Here is a 21,663-nt window from a genome sequence, read left to right on the forward strand (position 1 = left end):
TTTCGATTTTTGTATTTGAACTATTAGGTATTTTAGTTTTCATACTCATAGATTAGCGTCGACTATTTATTAAAACACATAGACTATCAACTGTTTCCATTTCCCACCTAAGCAATGATGATATTTCATAGGGGCGGAGCCAGCCTTTGGAAAGGCTGGGGGTTCACCGAATCTCCTTCGGCGGAAAATTATGCATGACTAAAGTTATATTTTATGTATATATAATAGATGTCGAACCCGTTTAATTAATTTTTCTTCAAATATTGAACCCCTTTCGTGAAAATTCTGACTCAATCTTTGACATTTCAGGTAGAAGAAAAGGAACAATTACTTATAGTTAAGGTATATTTTAATAAATGATTGATAATACGTCAGAAAAGAGACTTGCCCTCTTGATAATTCAGCTACGAAACTCTAAAAATTATATTTTTATACTATAGTGCACATTACATTGACATATGTCTCTTTCCATTTTCTTTTTACTCCACTTCTCCAACAAAGAATTATGTGTGATATATATTTTTCACAGCAATCAAATGTTAAGACTTTTTTTCTGTCTTCATTTAATTATTCCAATCTATAAAAAGCTCTTGATTTTTCTAATTCCATTTCTATTATGAATTATCAATAGAATTTAAAATCTATTTCAACATTGTTACCAAAACAAGAAAATTCTTTTCTATAAGTCCGTCCAAATTAAAAGCTATAATTAATATTGAATGGCCTGCTTTAAGTTGATTTTAAATTTGTCCATTTCACCATCAATTTATCTTTATATTTTATTATGGCTACATTTTTTTCATATAGTATAAATTCATGCAAGTTATTTGAATTTTATTTTTTTTTTAAAAGAGAGAGAGTTGATTATATAGCTTTCAATATGGAGGATCCCAAGAAATTAGAAGAGGGATTTGGCTATCAAAAGAAAAATACAAGTGAAGAAAATATTGATATTACTAGCCATCAAGTGAACAAAATAGCCACAAATAGAGTTGATAATAATAATCAAGAATTGGCTAGCAATGCAAATCAGCAAAACAAATTGGGCCAAACATTGCAAATGGAGGAAGAAGAAGAACAATTATCTATTAAGAAGAATAAAAGGGTTGCTACATTGGATGCATTTAGAGGACTCACTATAGTGGTACAGCATTTAACTTATATATACTGACAGCCTAATATTACTTTTACATTATTTATACATTTTACTATATCACAACATGTAACTTATCTTATTTTTCTAGATTACTTATTTGTCGTTTGCGAACAGTTATATATAGTTATCTTGAATTTAACTTATGCATATTTATAACACAACAACAATTCTACACTATCATGCTGTTTAACCTAGAGTGAAGCATCTAGTATCCCTTTGAACTACGATCAAATTTGCTATGACACAATTCAACTTCACGGGGGGGTCCTATTATCCCTGAACTCAATTTTACCGTATTTTTGTCACTCTCTTGTGATGATGTGGCACCTTTTGTTCAATCTTACGTGGCACCTTTTGTTCAATCTTTTTAGCTGACGTGACACTTTTGATGTCAGGGCGGAGTCAGTCCTTTGGCGGGGGTTTATCCGAATCCCCAAATATACCATATATACATGATTAAAATTAATTTTTATGTATCTATAGTAGGTGCTGAACCCCTTTCGGCTAGGTTTTCTTCAATATTGAACCCCCTTAGTTGAAATCCCGACTCCGCTTCTGTTCGACGTGAGCCTCATTTTATGTAATAAAGGTGTCATGTCATCCCAAAAGGATGCCAAAAATGTGCTAAAATTGAGTTCGGGGGTAATAAAATCCCTGCGAAGTTAGAATGTGTCGTAGTAACTTTAGCCATAGTTCGAGGGGTACTCAATGGTTATCTCTTTGACCTATTGTAACAAGTAAACTTAGCTTGTCTACCACATTATAATTCCTTTTTTTTTTTGTTTAAACAGTTGATGATATTGGTAGATGATGCTGGTGGAGCATATGCAAAAATAGATCATTCACCATGGAATGGTTGCACATTGGCTGATTTTGTTATGCCATTTTTTCTATTCATTGTTGGTGTTGCAATTGCTCTTGCTTTAAAGGTACACAATAATATTCTCACAAATAGCCACCTTTTAAGTTCTTGTAATTGAAAAATGAGACTTGAACTTCTGCTCGCAGTAACACATCTCAACTTTGCGGGAGTCCTATGACCCTTCTAAATTATTTTTATCGTATTTTGGTGGCATATATTTGTCAGCTGGATCACTGCATGAATGCATGCACACTGAGTGCATAAGGGTCTAAAGTGGTCCAGCTAGATAAATATGTGCCACAGAAATATGGTAATAAATGGTCTAGGAGGGTCATAGGACACCCACAAAGTTAAGGCATGTTACAACAAATTTTGTCAAAGTTTAGATATATTTCAAACCTTTTCGGTTGAAAAATAGTTCCTAGGTATGATTTTGGATTCCACATATGAATTTTCAGGATAATGTGAAATTTTGAAATGTTATGATAGTGGTTATTTTTCAAAGATAGGATCGAAAAGTGGTCAATAGTGACTATTTCTTCAAAAAATATATTGGCAAGTTACACTTAAAGAAATTACATCTTGAAAATAGATAGTCTTGAACTTTTGACCTCTGATTGCCTCATGGGCAAACTTAAGGTCAAAGATTAATTATTTATTGAACTTGAAATTTTACTCGTGGGACAGGCATAGTCAAAAATTCAAGATTATCCCGCGCCTCTAAAGTCGGTTTTGTAAATCATATGTTATAATTCGAGAGTAAAAGAAAACGTTTATGAAAAAATTACATGAATTAGCGATTTTAGCCCACATATTACTCTTAATAGTGGTACTCGAAAACAAAATTAATAATAACATCGTGAGATTATGCAATTTTGTAGCATATATACACTTATTCATGTATCAATGTATCTAAAAGTCTTAGTTGTCACCAACCACATATACATATACATATACATATACATATACATACAATCACACGTATATTCAGCGTTAGCTTTGAAAAAACATATATACGTATGTAGTTGGGCACACGTACATACACATACAGTTACAATCAGATACCACATCCGCCCGATTTTCAGTTAGGATGATACATTGTATACATGAGGATACATATATTCTACTTGGTGTTGAAATCAGAGTTCTGCTACGTTTTAAAATATAGCAAAATCATGCTATTGTTTTGCAAAAATGGACACTTTAGTAACACTATTTTACGAATGCTTCCCATCATTTAAATCTTGAAGTCATTCAACAGAAAATTGGGCTGTATCTAGGCCCATTGTCCTTTTTGGGCCAACTGCTCTATCCCTTTTTAAGTTGGATATTGGTCCAACTTCAGATTTTGTAGTTTTGAGCAACTTTATAAATTGGAAAACAACACAAATCTCGACAGTTTGGAGCTTAATTACAGAAAATCCTGCTATTTTACATTATTATTGAAAATTTCAATTGTGGATCTGTCGAGATACATAATTAGTTCCCGATACATTTTTTTCGATTTTGGGTTCATCAAGATATATAATACATCTAATGAAGATACATTTTTCTTTGTAAAGATACATAATTAGCTTCCAATACATTTTTTTTTTCAATTTTGGGTTTGTTGAGATACATAATTAGCCCTCAATACACCCAACAAAGATACATTTTTTCTTTATAAAGATACATAATTAACTCCTGGTATATTTTTTTCCTTCGAGATACATAATATGTCCAACGAAGATACATTTTTTCCTTTGTAAAGATACATAATTAGCTCTCAATACATTTTTTTGATTTTGGGTCTATCAAGATACATAATTAGCTCTCGCTACATCCAATGAATATACATAATTAGCTGGAATTTTTGTAATTACTTTATAAGGATGGAAATTTGTATAAATACGGTAAGTTAAGGTGTATGTTTATGTATTTTTCCTTATAAATTTGTTATTTAATTGGGCTATTTTTGACAGAGAGTACCAAAGGTTAGTGCTGCAATTAAAAAAGTAACACTAAGGACATTAAAGCTTCTCTTTTGGGGAATTATTCTTCAAGGTATGAACTATCAAATTTTGTAACCACTTGTTGATCAAGAAATGTATTACTAGTAAAAAAAATTACAAATTTATAAAATTTGCAAAAGTATATACATAAACTACAGTTATATATTAGAATCTTTACACTAATAGCTAGACAGATTTGCAGTTTACTTTTTATAGAAGATATACATAAATTATACACTAATTATCAGCATGTATTAATGCATGCAGGAGGGTACTCCCATGCACCATATGAACTAGTTTATGGAGTGGACATGAAATTAATCAGATGGTGTGGTATATTACAGGTGATCTGAAAATGAAAATGCATCGTTCGTTAGCGCCTTATTACTTGACCTTTATGTTGCTCGGTCTCTTCAAAAATATTATCATACGTTTGTTGGATCCTTCAAGGGTTACACATTTTTCAAGAATCTGACACGGTTGCAGCAACATTTTTTATTCCATGTGCTATTATTCAATAGGAGTTGAATATGTCAGACCCCATGATGAGGTGTCTAAATGAAAAATAGTTTGGCCTTGTATGCTAGGCCAATTGCATCGACAACCCCTTACCCTATGCTATTTTTCACTAGGTGTTCAGTATGTCAGACCCTGTGATGAGGTATCTAAATGAAAAATAGTTTGGCCTTGTGAGCTAGGCCAATTGCATCGACAACCCCTTACTCTATGCTATTTTTCATTAGGTGTTTAGTATGTCAGGCCCCACTACGAGGGGGCTAATTAATGAAAAGTCGTGCCAAATATAGGGGGTTGTTGATCCGTTTGGCCTTTGAGCTAGGAAAAATGCATGGACATCACCCTACTTGGTGCCTATTTTTCAATAGGTGTTCAGTATGTTAGACCCCCACTACGAGGTGGCTAAATGAAAAGTTGTGCCAAATATAGGGGGGTGGTTGAACTGTTTGGCCTTTGAGCTAGGACAAATGAATTGACATCACCCTACTGGGTGCCTATTTTTCACTGGATGTTCAGTATGTTAGACCCCCACTACGAGGTGGCTAAATGAAAAATCGTGCCAAATATAGGATGTTGTTGATCGGTTTGGCCTTTAAGCTAGGACAAATGTGTTAACATCATCCTACTAGGCGCCTGTTTTTCAATAGGAGTTTATAATGTCAGGCCCCCACTACGAGGTGGCTAAATGAAAAGTCGTGCCAAATATAGGGGGTTGTTGATCTGTTTGGCCTTGAGCTAGGACAAATGCATTGACATCATCCTACTTGGCGCCTGTTTTTCACTAGGTGTTCAGTATGTCAGACCCCCACTACAAGGATATTGTGCCAAATATAGGGGGTTGTTGATCCGTTTGGCCTTTGAGCTTAGTTTGCATTGACATCATCCTACTTGGTGCCTATTTTTCACTGGGTGTTCAATATGTCAGACCCCCGCTACGAGGTGGCTAAATGAAAAATCAAATGCAATGACATCATCCTACTTGGCGCGCGCCTATTTTTCAATAGGTGCTCATTATGTCAAACCCCCCGCGATGAAGTGTCTGAATGAAAATTCGTGTCAAAGTTAGGGCGCGGACATTAATCTATTTGGACTTTGAGCTATTATATGGAAGTTAAAGTCTTCTATTAATTCTAACAGTACATTTTTTTTTTGTTATATGCAAATTTTACAGAGAATAGCATTGGTGTACTTGATAGTAGCTCTAATAGAGATCTTAACTACAAAGATGAGGCCAACATCTTTAACACCTGGTCATTTCTCAATTTTCACTGCCTATAAATGGCAATGGTAAGCAATAAAACCATTACATTCATCGTGTTATTAGTTGATTTCATCGCGTTGTTTTGTGCATTTAGTCTAAAACCGAGGCTTATAGCTTGATTCTTTACTCATTTCATGTTGAAAATATTGCATGAAACAGTTCAATAACCATTCTTCCCACTCCTCGTGTGCTTGCCTGATCATTTTTCATGCTTCTGATAATAGGTGACGATGATCTTGTTATCGTTGTTTGCAGGCTTGGAGGATTCGTTGCATTCGTTGTTTATATGACAACAATATATGGTCTTTATGTTCCTGACTGGAGCTTTGTCGTGCACGATGGAGATAGTACAGAAAGATACACTGTATGCAATGCGTATTCAAGATTTGAACTTCATGAGTTCGGTTGAATCCATATAGCTAATGTTGTACTTCCGCTCCCTCACTGGTGAAATTTTCAGGTAAAATGTGGGATGATGGGGCATTTAGGACCTGCCTGCAATGCAGTAGGTTACGTGGATCGACAAGTTTGGGGTATCAATCATCTCTATAATCAACCTGTTTGGGCACGGTCCAAGGTTCGCGATATATCAAAGCTAATTAAGAGTCGTTTTAGGAATCTTAACTTGAAATTGCTGTTATGGTGATGATATATTTAGGCATGCACATTGAGTTATCCAGCAGCAGGTACATTTCGTGATGATGCTCCTAGCTGGTGTCGCGCTCCATTTGAACCTGAAGGTTTGCTGAGGTTTGTATATAGCGTGTTTGAATTCTATCGCACTGACAATATAATAGATATTTACACTATTAGGCCCGAAGCTACTCAAAAAATTGAAAACATTTTTTCTGTTTCCTCTTTTGTTTAGTTCAATTTCAGCTATCATGTCTGGAACCATTGGCATACATTATGGACATGTCTTGATTCATTTCAAGGTAACATCGCCATCTTTCAACAATTTAACTTCTATACACTGACACCGTAAAAGAACTTTTGCACTATCAAGTGCTACAACACGGGTTGAAATACGCTTGGCTAAACACCTAGATAGCCCCCTTGAACTTGCATGTTTACTTGGTAGTTATGTATCTCGTGAACACCTAATACTGACACGACAAAATTTGTGTGTATTGCACTCCACATTGGCGCGTGGACAACTTAAACTAGTCATTGCACTCCACGTGCCAAGTTTGAGCGGCACTGTCAGTATATGTAAGTTAAATCTTTCGATCAAGCACGTGACAAGTGGACCAATTTTGTTTCAGGGTCATGGTGAGAGGCTAAAACAATGGATTTCACTGGGATTTGGTTTACTTATCATAGCTTTTATTCTTCATTTCACAGACGGTACATTCATCGTTCCATCAATAATCGATGAAAATGAAAAATTTTCGTTCTGCTGCTGATGTCGAAAAGTTGATATTTTTAGAAATTTACTCTATTTGGTTTTCTTTTTTCTTCTTGCAGCAATTCCTTTAAACAAGCAACTATACAGTTTTAGTTATGTTTGTTTCACTGCTGGTGCAGCTGGAATTGTATTTTCCGGATTCTATATACTGGTATACAAATGCTGCAACTTTGAAAACTTAAAGAATCTATGTTGCTCGGACTCTACAAAAATGTCATCATGAGCATGTCGGATCCTCCAAAGATGGTGCATTTTTTGAGGATCCAACAAGGATGAGGAAGCATTTTTGGGATAATCCGAGCAACATAGCTTAAAAACTAAGATATCTAAGAATTTTCTTTTGGAAAATGAATGCATAGATTGATGTTTTGGGAATGAGACTGCCATTCATTTGGTTGGAATGGATTGGAATGAATGCAATGTTGATATTTGTATTGGGAGCACAAGGCATCTTTGCTGGATTCATAAATGGATGGTATTTCAAGAATGAAGATAACAACCTTGTAAGTACCATCATTCACTTTTGGTCGAAAGTAGTGTTTAATCAGTGGCGTACGCAGAATTATGTGTAAGCGGTGTCAGCTTATTATCATAACTCAAAACTTTCGAGTAGTGGAGGTTCTTAGACTTCACTTCTTGTCCTATTTTGTGTGTGTGTATTCTTGAACAAGAAGTCACCAAGCTAGCACCCAAAGTAGTGTCTAACCAGTGGCATCCATAGAACTATGCGCGAGTGGTGTCAACTTATTATCATAACTCAACTTCATACTCGAGTTTTTGGTTTTGTGTTGGAGAGGTTGTACGATTGCTTCTTGTGTGTTTGAATTCTTGAACCAGAAGTCCGCAAGCTAGCATCAAGAAAGTAGTGTCTAGCTAGTAGCATACGCAGAATTATGTGTCAATAGTGTCGGTTTGTCATCATAAAACTCAACCTTGTACGCGAGTTTTTGCTTTTCGAGTTGTAGAGGTTATAAGGCTTTACTTCCTGTCCTATCTTGATGTATATTTTGCATTAACATCAAGATGTATACATTTCTTCCGGAAAAACAAGTAGTTTCTAACCAGTATTTTGCGTTAACATCAAATAATGTTGGCCTATTATATGTATACATTTCTTCCGGAAAAACAAGTAGTGTCTAACCAGTGGCGTACGCAGAATTATGCTATCTTGATGTATATTTTGCATTCGAAATCCTTACATAAGAGCTTTTATAACACTTTTACCTGATCTCGGGTTTGAGTTCTGGGAACATAAGTAGTTTCCGCGAATATTAATGATTTTATTATGGCGTATCGTCTTCCACATTTAGAAAATTATATAATAATCATTTTTTTTTTCAGGTAAATTGGATTCAACATCATGTATTTTTTGATGTGTGGAAGTCGCAAAGAGTGGGAACTCTATTGTATGTGATATTTGCTGAGATTACATTTTGGGCAGTGATTGCTGGGATTTTGCATAGATTTGGTGTCTATTGGAAACTATAAACATAGAGGCTCGGATGGGCGTCAAGTGGTTGATATTATCCCTCCCGGACCAGAACTTCTTGTTTCCGAGGGCTTCTTCAAGTTCAAGTTCAAGTTCCGCTTGTTGTTTTTCATTTTGATACGAGTAGGTGCTTGCAGTTTGGTCGCTATCTACTAAATTATCAAAAAGTCAAACGAAGACATATTGTAGTTTCATGGTATTGTGAAGTAGTGACGGAGGCTTGATTTTCACCCGAGGGGTTTCATCAATTACTTTTATGTAGACGGGGAAAAGATCGACTTATTATACATACAGTGTGATTATCTGACGAAGGGAGCTCGGATGAACCCTTTCTGTTGTATAGTGTAATCAAAATCATTATACCACGCTAAATTGTCCTATCTTTGTTCTTTTGGAGCAACGGTAAAGTTGTCTCCATTTGATCCATCATAAGTCACGAGTTTAAACCGTGAAAACAGTTACTAATACTTGCACTAAGATAAGTTGTCTACACCATTAACCCTCCCTCTCCTCGGCCTACCTGGGAGCCCCCGATCAATTTTCGTCCCAAAATACGCTCGGGCCCCGACCACACCCTCGGAACCGTGAGTTATAGCACACCGATTTGACCCGAAAATGACCTGTTCGCGCTGCTTCGTACGTTTGACCACCCAGACCGCCCCTCCCACCATGTTGACCCACACTCCCCCGCTCCTCAGCCTGCCTGGGAGCACTGATAGCGTCATGAATTTCTGTACTAGTAACAATCAAATGCATTTAATTTAGATTGTACTATTTAATAAAAGACATTCAGATGCACGAAGTATTCCACATTCACACAACAGATTCAGGAACTATCGCAACTCAAAAGATGTGATGTAAGCAGTTTATTCTGACATGAGCATCAGTAAATAGATACTTTTTAGATATGTTTTAACATCAAATCACAATTGACCCAAAAAAAAAATATGATAAAAAGGACACAATCTTTAGGTAGATTGGATTTGATGTGACTTGATGTAATTGCGTGAAATGATAGATAGGCAGTCACCTTCAGTAATACTACTAATAATGTAATGTAAAAATGTTTCCTAAAGTTGGTTTTGTTTCCAAAATTGAAGTAATGATGCTACTATTAATTATGATACATTAAATAAATATTTAGAGAATTAATCATAATTAAAATAAATTTGACTAAAGTCTCTTTATTATACAACATATGGTAATTCTACAAATAAGATAGACCTTACTCCTATGGAGTAGAAATGTTTCCGATAGACACTTCGACCAATTTCACGAAATATCTACCACTTCGACCAATTTCACGAAATATCTACTACCTCCACCAGCACATGTATCGACTAACTCTGTCCGCTAACATTTGAAGAAATAAGAAAAAATCACCTAATATTTTTGCTTCCGTCAAGCCAACTCTTCTTACTTAACCCCTACTCATTGACAAAACTTTACACTAGAACAACAACAAAAAAGTCGGTGTAATCCCACAAGCAGAGACTGAGAAGGCTTGCTTCTGCCAAGCCAACCCCTAGTCATTGACTTGAACTTTACACCAGTACAACAACAACAAAAAACTCGATGTAATCCCTCAAGCAGAGTCTAGAGAGGATTGCTTCCGCCAAGTCAAGCCCTAGTCATTGACTTGAACTTTACACCAGTACAACAACAACAACAAACTCGATGTAATTCCACAAGCGGAGTCTAGGGAGGGTTGCTTCCGCCAAGCCAACCCCTAGTCATTGACTTGAACTTTACACTAGTACAGCAACAGCAACAAACTCAATATAATCCCACAAGCGGAGTCCAGGGAAGGTTGCTTCCGCCAAGCCAAGCCCCTTGAACTTTACACCAGTACAACAACAACAAAAAACTCTATGTAATGCAACAAGTGGAGTCTGGGGAGGGTTGCTTCCGCTAAGCCAAGGCCTAGTCATTGACTTGAACTTTACACCAGTACAACAACAACACAACAACAAACTCGATGTAATCCCACAAGCGGAGTCTAGGAAGGGTTGCTTCCGCCAAGCCAAGCCCTAGTCATTGACTTGAACTTTACACCAGTACTACAACAACAAGAAGAACAAACTCGGTGGAAATCCCACAAGCAGATTCATTCTAGGGAGGGTAAGACGAACACAGCCTTACCTCTACCTTTATGGGACAGAGGTTGTTTCCAATCAACCCTCGGCAATCCCCTCCTTTATCGGGACATGAGACAGGCAATGCAAGCGAGCTCATACAGACGGAGTTTTCAACTTTACACTAGTAAATCTGAAAAAACTTACAAATGCAAGTAAAATACATCATCTTATGGTTTCTACATCCTGTACATACAGCTTCTAATAAACACTAAACTAGAAAGTCTAACTTCTTAACATTCTTACAATGATTCTTACAAGATTAATCTTGCAAAAATCTTGCATTGTAACAAGACAGAACCTAGCATTTTTACCTCTACATTAATAACTGTACATACGGCGGTAACACTAGTCGAAGTATAATGCATATATGAGTCAAATGAGCCTTTTAGCAAAGGAACTGTACATCAACTAGTTTGTTACTCCCATCCCATCAACATCTTCCAAACAGCTTCGACAATCTTGTTCCTCGGGGAACCCGAGCCATTCCCTTCGTCCAGTAAGACACGATAAATTTCCCATTCTCGATCACCAATCTGATATCTCCCTATTTCAGCCTGAAAATTGCGATAAGCAACAAGTTAGGACTACAAAGCAACGATATATGAGCCGCTGACGCAGGCAGCACCTTTTCCTCTTTCTAATTTTTCATTCCAAACTAAGTTTCCTGCCTCCTATGTTGCTCAGACTCTTCAAAAATGTCGATGGATGCGTGTTGGATACACGCAGGATTAGGCAAAACTAGTGTATTTTTGGAGAAGCCGACACGGGTACGTCATCGAAAGTGAAGAGTTCGCACAACTTAGCCTGCCTCTGTGGCCAAGTGAAGTAACAAATTAAGACGCTCGGTTACAGTAAGAAAGGTTTGTAACATATTTATTTCCGACGATATCTCTCATCCAAGCTATGTTGCTCGGACTTTTGAAAACGGGTGTGTCGCATCCTCCAAAATTAGTACACTTTTGGAGGATCCAATACGGGTGTGACTCTACTAGTTTCGGACCTTGCTGCAGAAGAAAAAACTTGGTTTTTAACTAGAAAAAGGATAGAGAGGTGGGTCTATTATCTGCCGAGTTTCAAACAGCGTGCCATTGGCCCTCTTATCGGTTATCAAAAAAGGAAAAATTATGTCGTTCTATCAACTTCATGACATTTTTACCCTGGCAAACCAGCTTTTAGCCTAGTACACGATTATCTCTTAAGGCAGAGAGTAATAGTAAACCATAGAGAGATACATGATGACTTACCGAAAAGATGCCGATATTGAGCATCTTGAGAGCCAGTGTAATGTCATAAAAGACATTTGGTCGACCCTTGCCAGATAACTCTACAGGGTTTGCAACCAGTAATTCTGCATCAGGACCTCGGTTCGTCAACGACACTCTGAGAGGGCGACAGAGTTCCATCTGAAGACGCGAGCACACACCATCCAGCTTGCTAGAGTCAACTATTTTCTTGCCATCAGCTTGCATTATGAACAACTCAAGCTCACAATCTGTTTTAGGTTTCGCCGTGAACCGCCCGTATGATATCTGATACAACAACGAAGTTATTGGTGAGAAATAATTTTACTTTAGTTCATTATCATTGCGGTTGCATGATTCAAAAGCCTTTTTTTACTTTCTTAAACTCCGTGAAGTCAAAACCAGACGAAACAAATTGAAATGGATGGAGTACATATGTTAATCAAAAGTCCAACTTTTTAACTTAGAAACCTTATTTCTCTAACAGGATATTGGTGTTCACAATGCATACGGTTATCGAGAAATTTTATTCGCCTAGTGCAGATAATCACGAGACTATTTATCAAAAGATATTACTAGAGTTGCACAATTACGTACCTGAATATTATAGTCTTTCAGTGTCCTCATTATGTCATACAGAAGACCTTTGTGATCTTGACAAACAATCTTGAACAGAGTATGACCACGGCTCATCAAATTATCGACGGTGATAGACGCTTTGTTGCAGGCAAGAGAAGTACTCAATTGCTCATGAAGTATCTCGTAGCTAAACATGTCTTCGGCAATTTCTTGAGGAAGGAATGATGGTCCTTGAGAGCACCCGGTGATTTCAGACCCGACCATTTCTATGTCGCAACTAATCATGGCGTCACCGAGAACAGATTTTAACAGATGACGTGTGTCTTCTTGTCTCTTCCTTGTATGTAGAAGTTCTCTGATAAAACATTCGAATTACAACTATTATCACGCAAATGTTATAAACCAAAATAAGATATAATTTTGTTAGATGAATGATTTGGAAGACGCTAACGGAGAGAACTTACAAAGAAAAATACTCGTAACAGAAATCTAGCTTAAGCATTTCAGAACAACGTTCACATGACAAGATGGTGTGACCAAAGGCTGAAGAAGTCTAGGGAAACTTTCCGAATTCCCTTTAACTTAAAAACTAGTCACTAAGTTAACTAACGTTCACCCCGTAGAGGTTTGACGACAACAACAAAAACACGCCCAGTAAAATCCCACAAGAGGGGTATGGTGAGGGTGGTGTACGCAGCCTTAACCCTACCTTGTGAAGGTAGAGAAGCTGTTTCGAGGTTTGAATCCTTTCAAAAATTCACCGACCGAGTCACAATGGTAGCACAATTTTTTATCAGAAGTCCCACAGGTAGCACTTATTTCCACAAAAACTTGACAAGTAACATACAGATTTGCATATGACAGAATTGATCTTGATAAGCTCCTACGAGATATGCAATTAAAAACGCGGTCAACTTTCATACGATAAGCTGCTGAAGCGAATGGAAGTTAGTAGTAACCACATTGGCATCAGTTAATAGAGCATATCAATTTAGGTAGCTCAAATTACTACGGAGACACACTTCAGAAAGGAGGGAAGGGTAGAGGGAACAGAAGAAACGGAATTACAGATAAGAAATTACGAGTTACGGGCAGCAACTTTAAGAGTTGAAAAAAATCCGAACCTTGTATCAGTGATGAAGAACAGGTCCATCACTTTTCCATCGGGAGTAGTGGATACTTTCACCTTCTTTATTGTAAGCTCAAGCTCGGAAAGTACCGCAGTCACATCTGCCACAATTTCGACAAGAAAAAAAATAAATCTAATGACACGGTAACAAAATCACAAGAATTAGATGAAAATAAAAGGTGCATTTGTCCAGCAAATTTATAAAACAAGCTTCAAATTAGTTACCGTGCAAAAGGCCTCTTCGATCGTAGCAACAGAACGTCAAAAGGAATACATCAGGAGGCCTTGGAGACAACTCAGCACGATAATATGATATGCCTGAGGCAGACGAACAAGACGGACAAGCTGCCATAAGTCTATTCTTTAACAGATTCCACCTTGTGTCTGGCCTTCCCACTACCCAAAACACTATGTAGCACCATATTCCGTCTGTCGATACATCTTCAAAACAAAAAGAATCAAAGTGTAAGATGGCGAATTACAAAAATCTCCAGCATATATCAATTATAACAGTAAGTTACTCCGTTTTGAAAAATAAAAAGTATTTCCATTAATCCTTCCTCAATACCTGCAGACTCTCTACCAAATTTCGGATACTCAATGCTAGTGATTGATTATATAAAGAAAGATTCAATCTTGTTCACTCTGTGTCTCCCACACACACAAAAAAAATAAAACGAAAGCTAAATTTTCTTTAATTGGATGTATATGGAAGTGCAAGAATACATACAAAGCTAAAAAACAGAAACAAAAAATCCAAAAGTAACTGATAGGTTCAGTTCTCGTACGCCTGCCACATAGGATCCCAGATTAAGGGCATCATAAGTATTCCATTAATCTTCAAAACAGCAAACTCTCAACCAAATTTCAGAAACTCAACAGTGACCGATTATATTAAGAAAGATTCAATAAAATTTTCATGAATTGGAGAGCTGAGAGCATACCAGCTTGACAATAGAAAGACTCCTCAACACCAGCAGACACACGAAAAAGAAAACTGATTCAATCAAGAAAGGTTCAATCTTTTCACTATCTGCCACACACACACACACAAAATTTGGTTGTATCAAGAAAGATTCAATCTTTCACTCTTTGAAACTACACAACAAACAAAAAAAAGAACTGACTATATCAAGAAAGACTAAATTGTTCGCTCTTTGACACATATAAACACACACATACAACTGATTATATCAAGAAAGACTACCTTTTCACTCTCTACACATACACACACAACCGATTATATCAAGAAAAAACAATCTTTTCACTCTCTGCCACACAGACAACTGATATAACACACACACACATACAACTGAATTTTTTTTTCACTCTCTGCTACACACACACAACTGATATAACACATACAACTTACATAACACACACACACACACAAAACTGATTATATCAAGAAAGATTAAATCTTTTCCCTCTCTACCACTGTCTCACACAACTGATTATACCAAGAACGCAAATCTTTCCGCTCTTTACCCCCCACCCACACCACCACCCACACACACACACAACAACAACAACAACAACTGCAAGATTCAATCTTTTCACTCACTGCTACACACACACAACTGATATAGCACAGACAACTTATATAACACACACACACACACACACAATTGATTATATCAAGAAAGATTCAATCCTTTCACACACACAACACCTTATATCAAGAAAAGATTATACAAATACAAAAACTTCACTACAATTAAAACTTTTCAAGAACACAAATGAGAGAAAGAGAGAGTTTAAACACATACCAACTCTGACAATAGTAACTCCAAAGAAGAGAATAATTCTACAAAGATCAGAACCTAAACCAGTCTTATCAGGACAATTAACAGTCATCACACTTGGTTCACCTTCTCTTTCTGAATGATTCAATAACACTACATCATCATACAATATTCCCATCTCTTCTTCTTCTTCCTCCTCCACCTAATGGAGTTGAAGAATTTCCCTTTTTTCACTTTAATTATTTAAAAAATTCTTTAAATTCTTTTTCAATTTAAAGAATATACAACCCCTTTTTCTGCAAGAAAAAAAAGGGAGAATTTTTCTTTCTTTCTTCTTCTTCACCTCTATTACTCCGCCTACCCCAGCTTACCTTATAGTTTTTTGTTCTACTATACAGTACACAGATTTTGTCATAAATATTACCAGCAATTTCTTGGTAGGCATTTGGTTTTATTTTTGGCATAATATACAAGTGTCATTAATTTATTTTGTCCGAACAAATAGCTACACGCGTCCTATCTATCTACGAAACAGTTCACATAAGATCGTCATATAAATAAGCATGTTATACATACATGTACATAGCAGTTCATATAAGATTGTCACGTAGATAAACGTGTATGTCTATTTAATCAACTTTATACATTTAAATGATAATTCACAATAGATTATTATTAAATGCTAGTAGATGTGTACGTAGAACTCATGAGTCTACTTATATATATTTAAAATTAAAAGACATAAATATCAATTAAGATTAAATTAAAGGATACGGTTATATATTACGTATGTGTGTCTACAATAACAACAAATTCGATGTATTCTCATAAAGTGGGGTCTGGAGAGGGTAAGATGTATACAGTTCATACCGCTATCTTTGAAGAAGTAGAGAGGTTGTTTTCGATAGACCCGGCTCAAGATAAAGAATAGTACACAAGGTTATAAAGACACATGAAGCAGGATGGATGACATACCAGAAATACGAATAGAAAATAATAAAAATAGAAATCAGAGAAATACGAATTACGTGTGTGTCTATTTGTACATATTCAAAATCGAAAGACATAAATATCAACTAAGATTAAATTAAAGGATACATTTATATATTATGTATGTATGTGTATTTGTATATATCCAAACTAGAAAGACATAAATATCAATTAAGATTAAATTAAAGGGTACGTTTATTTATTATGTATTTATTTTTTAAAATTTTATTTTATTTATTATTTTTTTATTTTATGTTTTTTGAGAATTGGTAAGGAGGAGAGTAATTTTCACTGACCAAACATGTGGGGGTAAGAAAAAAAAAAACAAGATAATATATGTGGGGGTGAAGAAAGGTACAAACAAAGAAGCTAGCTGGAAATTGTAGGAAATAAAATTTATTTTTTTTCCTGGAAATTTTTTATGTAAATTTTTTTGGGATAATTACTTGATCAGATAAATTTATATATTATATTTAACAAATATGATAAGAATTTTAAAAATTATTAAATATAGCGATAGTTTCTGAATTTGACCAACATTAATGACATATCGATTTTAAAACTTATATTATATCAGTAATATAGCAATTCGTTTTGTATTAATGATATAAAAACAATGGAATAATTACTTGGTCACATAAATTTGTATATTATATTTATCAAATATGGTCAGAATTTTTAAAAAATTATTAAATATAGCGGTAGTTTCTGAATTTAACCAATATTAATGACATATCGATTTTTAAAATTTGTATTCCTTTTCTATCAATCATATAAAAAAAATGGGATAATTACTTGATTGGATAAATTTGTATATTATATTTATCAAATATGGCAAGAATTTAAAAAAATATATATTTAATATAGCGATAGTTTCTGAATTTGACCATTATTAATGACATATCGACTTTTAGAACTTATATTATATCAGTAATATAATGATTAATTTTGTATCGATGATATAACAATTCTTTTTATATCTCCAATGAGCCCCACCCCTCACCTCGTGACTTCTTTATTATCAGATGTATTAGTACTATTCTCGTAGTTTTGTGTTATTCGATTTCGATTATCACCTATGATGTGTGCATACTTTTATTATCACATTATTTTATTGATTGTTGTACTTTTATATTTATTTTGTTATTATAACTGTCCACATTTCTGCTTTTCCTTTTTCTATTTGCTTGTATATGTTTCATTTTAAATCACGTATCTATTAAAAATAGTTTTTCTATCTCTACAAGGCAAAGTTATGATATGCATATCTTTTACGCTCTCCGATATCTCGTTTGTGAAATTATAATACTATATTATTATTTATTGTTGTTTTATTTGCCAAATACTATAAATAAGTAAAAGAAAAAAGTTATTTATTTTTCCAAAAATTTAATAAATTAACATCAAAATGATTCAACAAAATCTTCATTGAGTGCAACCAAAAATGACTTAGATTGGATAGTCCATAATGTCCACTGTCTTTATAGGTGGATTTGGACAATACTAAATACTTCAGATATTTTTATTTTATATTCTCACTTTTTGCCTTAATTATCAAATCAAAGTGTGAACACTTAATTATGAATGATAATTAATATTTGGTAAGCTATTGTTTTCTTCTATTAAATATTGGGGAAAAAAAATCTTATTAATAACAAAACACTTTTAAATAAAGATAATTCCATATTAAACAAAAGTCAAGCTCAATATTTTTAATCAAAAATACTAAGTATTTATTAATTATTTCTCAACAACAATAATAATAGCATATTCAATATATTTTTATTAATGAAATTTGAAAAATATAAGTCATGCAATTTTATTCATATTCTTGGATAAAAAAAAAAATTACACTATGTATATATAAGACATTTTTTAAAACATTTTATCAATAATATATAAATTTTAAATTCATTAAACATAAAACTCGACATTGATTCAGTAATTTAAAGATTTAAAACTCATCCTACGATCCTTAGTTTAAATTCATTACTATATTTTTATCTTTTGATTTTAATAAAATTCTCAAATATATTATTATTTATAATTGAAATATATTTAACTATTTTCGATATAACCTCGACTAAAATTGCTAATTATTTTTCCACATTAATAATATTTCCATTGTGGATAGGAAGCAAAGCACTATAAAACCCCACGTGGCTAATGACAAGTGATAATCAATACAAATATTTTAATTATATTTGTCGGTTTGACTATATATTAATATTTTATTAGTCAATGCATTATCTTTTACTCCTATTTTCTAAAAACTAAAATCTCATTTGCGGATAACTTGGAACCACAATATATCGTGATAAATTGATACACATTTTCTCGTCACTTTTTCTAGCCGCCAGTGCACGTGTCACATGTTTATCTCAACAAAACTGAAAAATAATACATAAATAAATAAGTAAGTAAGTAAATATATAAACAAATAATATAAGAACACTTTGAATTTCAAAATAAAAAAAGGAAAAAAAAATTAATCATCATTATACATTTTCCCTCCTGATTTACTAATCAAAATTAAAAGTAAGCAATTGATCTTTGTAATATTTAATTGTAAAAATAACATAAATTCCGACAGTTTGAAGCTTAATTACAAAAAAAAAATTGACATATTGCATAGTTAATGAAAAATTTAATTTTGAGTCTGTTGGATATATAATTAGCTCCCGATACACCCAACGAAGATACATTTTTTCCTTCGTAAAGGTACATAATTAGTTTTCGATACGTTTTTTTTTTTTTTCATTTTTCGATCTGTCGAGATACGTATATATCCAACGAAGAGACATTTTTTCTTTCTAAAGATACATAATTAGCTCTCGATATATTTTTTGAAATTTTGGGTCTATCGAGATACATAATTAGTTTTCGATACATCCAACGAAGATACATAATTAGTTGAAATTTTTGTTATTACTTTGTAAGGGTAGGAATGTATAAAATATGATAAGTTAAGGTGTATGTTTATGTTATTTCTTTTCTATTTAATTAGTTGTATAAAAAAATGGATTATATTGGAATAACAAAAATATAAATGAAATAAAATGTGTTTTATTCTCCTACCTCATATACTAAAAAAGTTATGGAACAAAACACCCAAAAAAAGGTGGGAAAATTCCTTGTACTCTTTTAAGACAGAGTTTTAAATTTTAACATATAAGAAATGAAAATTTTAAAAATGCAATGTGAGGTCATGGTGGATAACATGATTATGTAATTAAAATGGCAATAATTGGATTTTTTTTTTTTTTTAATATTGAAGAAAAGTATGAATGATGATCTTGATAAAGTTGGAAAAATAAAAAGGTTATGAATATTCCAAGTGGAGGTTGGCCCAAATCCTATTTTATGTAGTGGGCATGCACTTTCTTTATTCATTCCTTTGTTTAGTTATAATCATATTTTGTATTCGAAATTTACTGACCTGATTAATTTATAAATTATTTTAGAGGGCATATTCTATAAGTTTCTCAATTTTCAAAACTTAAACTCAAACTTCTGATTAAAAGTAAATGAATCTATTTCATCCTGTCATAATCTTTACTGATTCTGTATTTTTTTTTGTGACACTCGCGATGAAAGGCCAGTCGATGAGGATGGGTCATAGAGAAGGATTAATAGGTTTCTACGCCGATAAACTTTTGAATGAGAAGTGCACATAATATTTTAGTTAAATCACACATACAAATAGAAAAGTGAAGAGTTTTATAATGCATAGCATAATTTCACATATACAGATATCTTTGGAACAATATTATAACAAATTGAGCTCGTCATCGATTTAAGCAATTGAATGATGTTGAAGTTTGACGCGACTCTAAAGCAAGGTAAGGCTGAATATCACTCGCTTCTTTTCTATTTGGACTCGATAGTCAATAATAACATAAATTAAAAATTAAATTAAACTTATAAGACTATTAGATCAAAGCGGATAATACGTGTTGTGAACTTATATGGGGAGATATTGAAATGACACATGAAATAATAGAACATTAAAAATTAAAGGAAGCGTGAATTGAATCTATGTGATATAGTTCTTATGGTGGCTATTAAAAATTAATTGTTGTTTGATAACGAGATATTGAAACTCTAGTATTTTAAATAAAAGCTCCCTTACAAGTGGAGTTTTATTTTTATACCACTATATTCAAATTATAATACAATAAAATAATGTCCATTTTAATAATTTAATATATGTGAAAGTGTGAAGACTAGTAGTAGATTCATGAGGTTTGGGCCACAGGTGACAAAAGAGTTTTAAAATGAGGTGTAGGTGACACAAGTCTTAATTATTAGGTGGAGGTGACAATTACTTTATTATGGATTAAGAAAGTTAGGAAAGTTTGAAAATAACCCACAAGTTTTTAAATTTTCACTTTGATCTATGTTAGTTAATATATAACGGAGAACGAAGGAAAAAAAAACGTCTTTTTTTCTCTCCTCATCCGTTGTTATTTTCTCTCTCTTCGCGATATTTGTTGTTCATTATTGTTGTTGCTTTATTCATCATCTTTTGATTCATTATCATCATCTTATACTTTATTATCATCTTCATATTCTTCTTTTTTACCATTGTTGTTGTTGTTGTTGTTGTTACCCCAACTGCTGCTCTCTGACCAAATTCTTATGTCAAATTTTGTTTCGTAAATCACTTTTAACTTTGGAATTTACCTGAGAGGAGACTTTGGTAAGTCAGATTATGGTTTTTAGTTGAATCTGGGTAACTGCTAGTGTGTTGTTTTTACAACAATAGCTTGCACGCGAACGTGAATGCAATACAAGAGCAATCTGTTTAAACAGTTCCATTATCTGCGGCAACAAATAAATATTTTGTTGTAACAGTAGACTCATGTTGGATGGATTCATGTTTAAGGGTTTTAGGTGCCCGTAATATGAATCGAATAGATGGGTATTCTGTTGCACCAGATTAGTAATCTGTTTCAACAGATAAATAATCTATTTCATCAAATTACTAATATGTTTCAAACAAAAAAATTCAGATACAACTCCTGTCACACACAAAAACTAAACTAACAGATAACTCATATGTTCTTGCTATTGATACTGGAGTCAAATTATTCCTTAATTGTAGACATGTCATTCGTTAAGAAATAGAAATAGACAGCCCAAAAATTAAATAAGA

The 21,663-nt window shown here is 33.8% G+C and overlaps 2 protein-coding genes across 2 annotated transcripts; one reads left to right on the forward strand and one right to left on the reverse strand.

Moving 5' to 3' along the window:
• The first annotated feature begins 307 nt into the window (after positions 1-307).
• LOC107842248 (heparan-alpha-glucosaminide N-acetyltransferase) lies at positions 308-9,045 on the forward strand. Its single transcript, XM_016686005.2, has 14 exons — positions 308-342; positions 853-1,144; positions 1,948-2,085; positions 3,980-4,061; positions 4,277-4,353; positions 5,697-5,812; positions 6,042-6,150; positions 6,247-6,363; positions 6,445-6,536; positions 6,655-6,721; positions 7,052-7,133; positions 7,254-7,345; positions 7,554-7,697; positions 8,536-9,045. Exons 2-14 carry the CDS (start codon positions 881-883, stop codon positions 8,680-8,682), a joined length of 1,527 nt encoding a protein of 508 aa, XP_016541491.2. The 5' UTR covers positions 308-342; positions 853-880; the 3' UTR covers positions 8,683-9,045.
• Positions 9,046-10,952: 1,907 nt separating this feature from the next.
• Positions 10,953-15,958, reverse strand: LOC107843137 (ACT domain-containing protein ACR10). Its single transcript, XM_016687322.2, has 6 exons — positions 15,540-15,958; positions 13,996-14,211; positions 13,766-13,871; positions 12,660-12,996; positions 12,066-12,350; positions 10,953-11,375 (listed from the first exon to the last, which is right to left on the reverse strand). The coding sequence occupies exons 1-6, from the start codon at positions 15,691-15,693 to the stop codon at positions 11,238-11,240; spliced, it is 1,236 nt and encodes a 411-aa protein (XP_016542808.1). The 5' UTR covers positions 15,694-15,958; the 3' UTR covers positions 10,953-11,237.
• Between the last annotated feature and the right edge of the window lie 5,705 nt (positions 15,959-21,663).

Source organism: Capsicum annuum, chromosome 9 (genome assembly GCF_002878395.1).
Source record: "Capsicum annuum cultivar UCD-10X-F1 chromosome 9, UCD10Xv1.1, whole genome shotgun sequence".
Classification (NCBI taxonomy): Eukaryota; Viridiplantae; Streptophyta; class Magnoliopsida; order Solanales; family Solanaceae; genus Capsicum; species Capsicum annuum.

Bases quoted from the DNA above. Each gene is read 5' to 3' on its own strand.
- LOC107842248 (XM_016686005.2), top strand. From the start codon at position 881: ATGGAGGATCCCAAGAAATTAGAAGAGGGATTTGGCTATCAAAAGAAA. The intron at 6,537-6,654 runs GTTTGTATATAG...TCTTTTGTTTAG, and splicing joins GAACCTGAAGGTTTGCTGAG to TTCAATTTCAGCTATCATGT. The intron at 7,346-7,553 runs GTATACAAATGC...ATGAATGCATAG, and splicing joins TTTCCGGATTCTATATACTG to ATTGATGTTTTGGGAATGAG.
- LOC107843137 (XM_016687322.2), bottom strand. From the start codon at position 15,693: ATGGGAATATTGTATGATGATGTAGTGTTATTGAATCATTCAGAAAGA. The intron at 12,997-13,765 runs GTTCGGATTTTT...ATGTTTTATCAG, and splicing joins TTCTTCATCACTGATACAAG to AGAACTTCTACATACAAGGA. The intron at 12,351-12,659 runs GTACGTAATTGT...TTGTTGTATCAG, and splicing joins TGAAAGACTATAATATTCAG to ATATCATACGGGCGGTTCAC.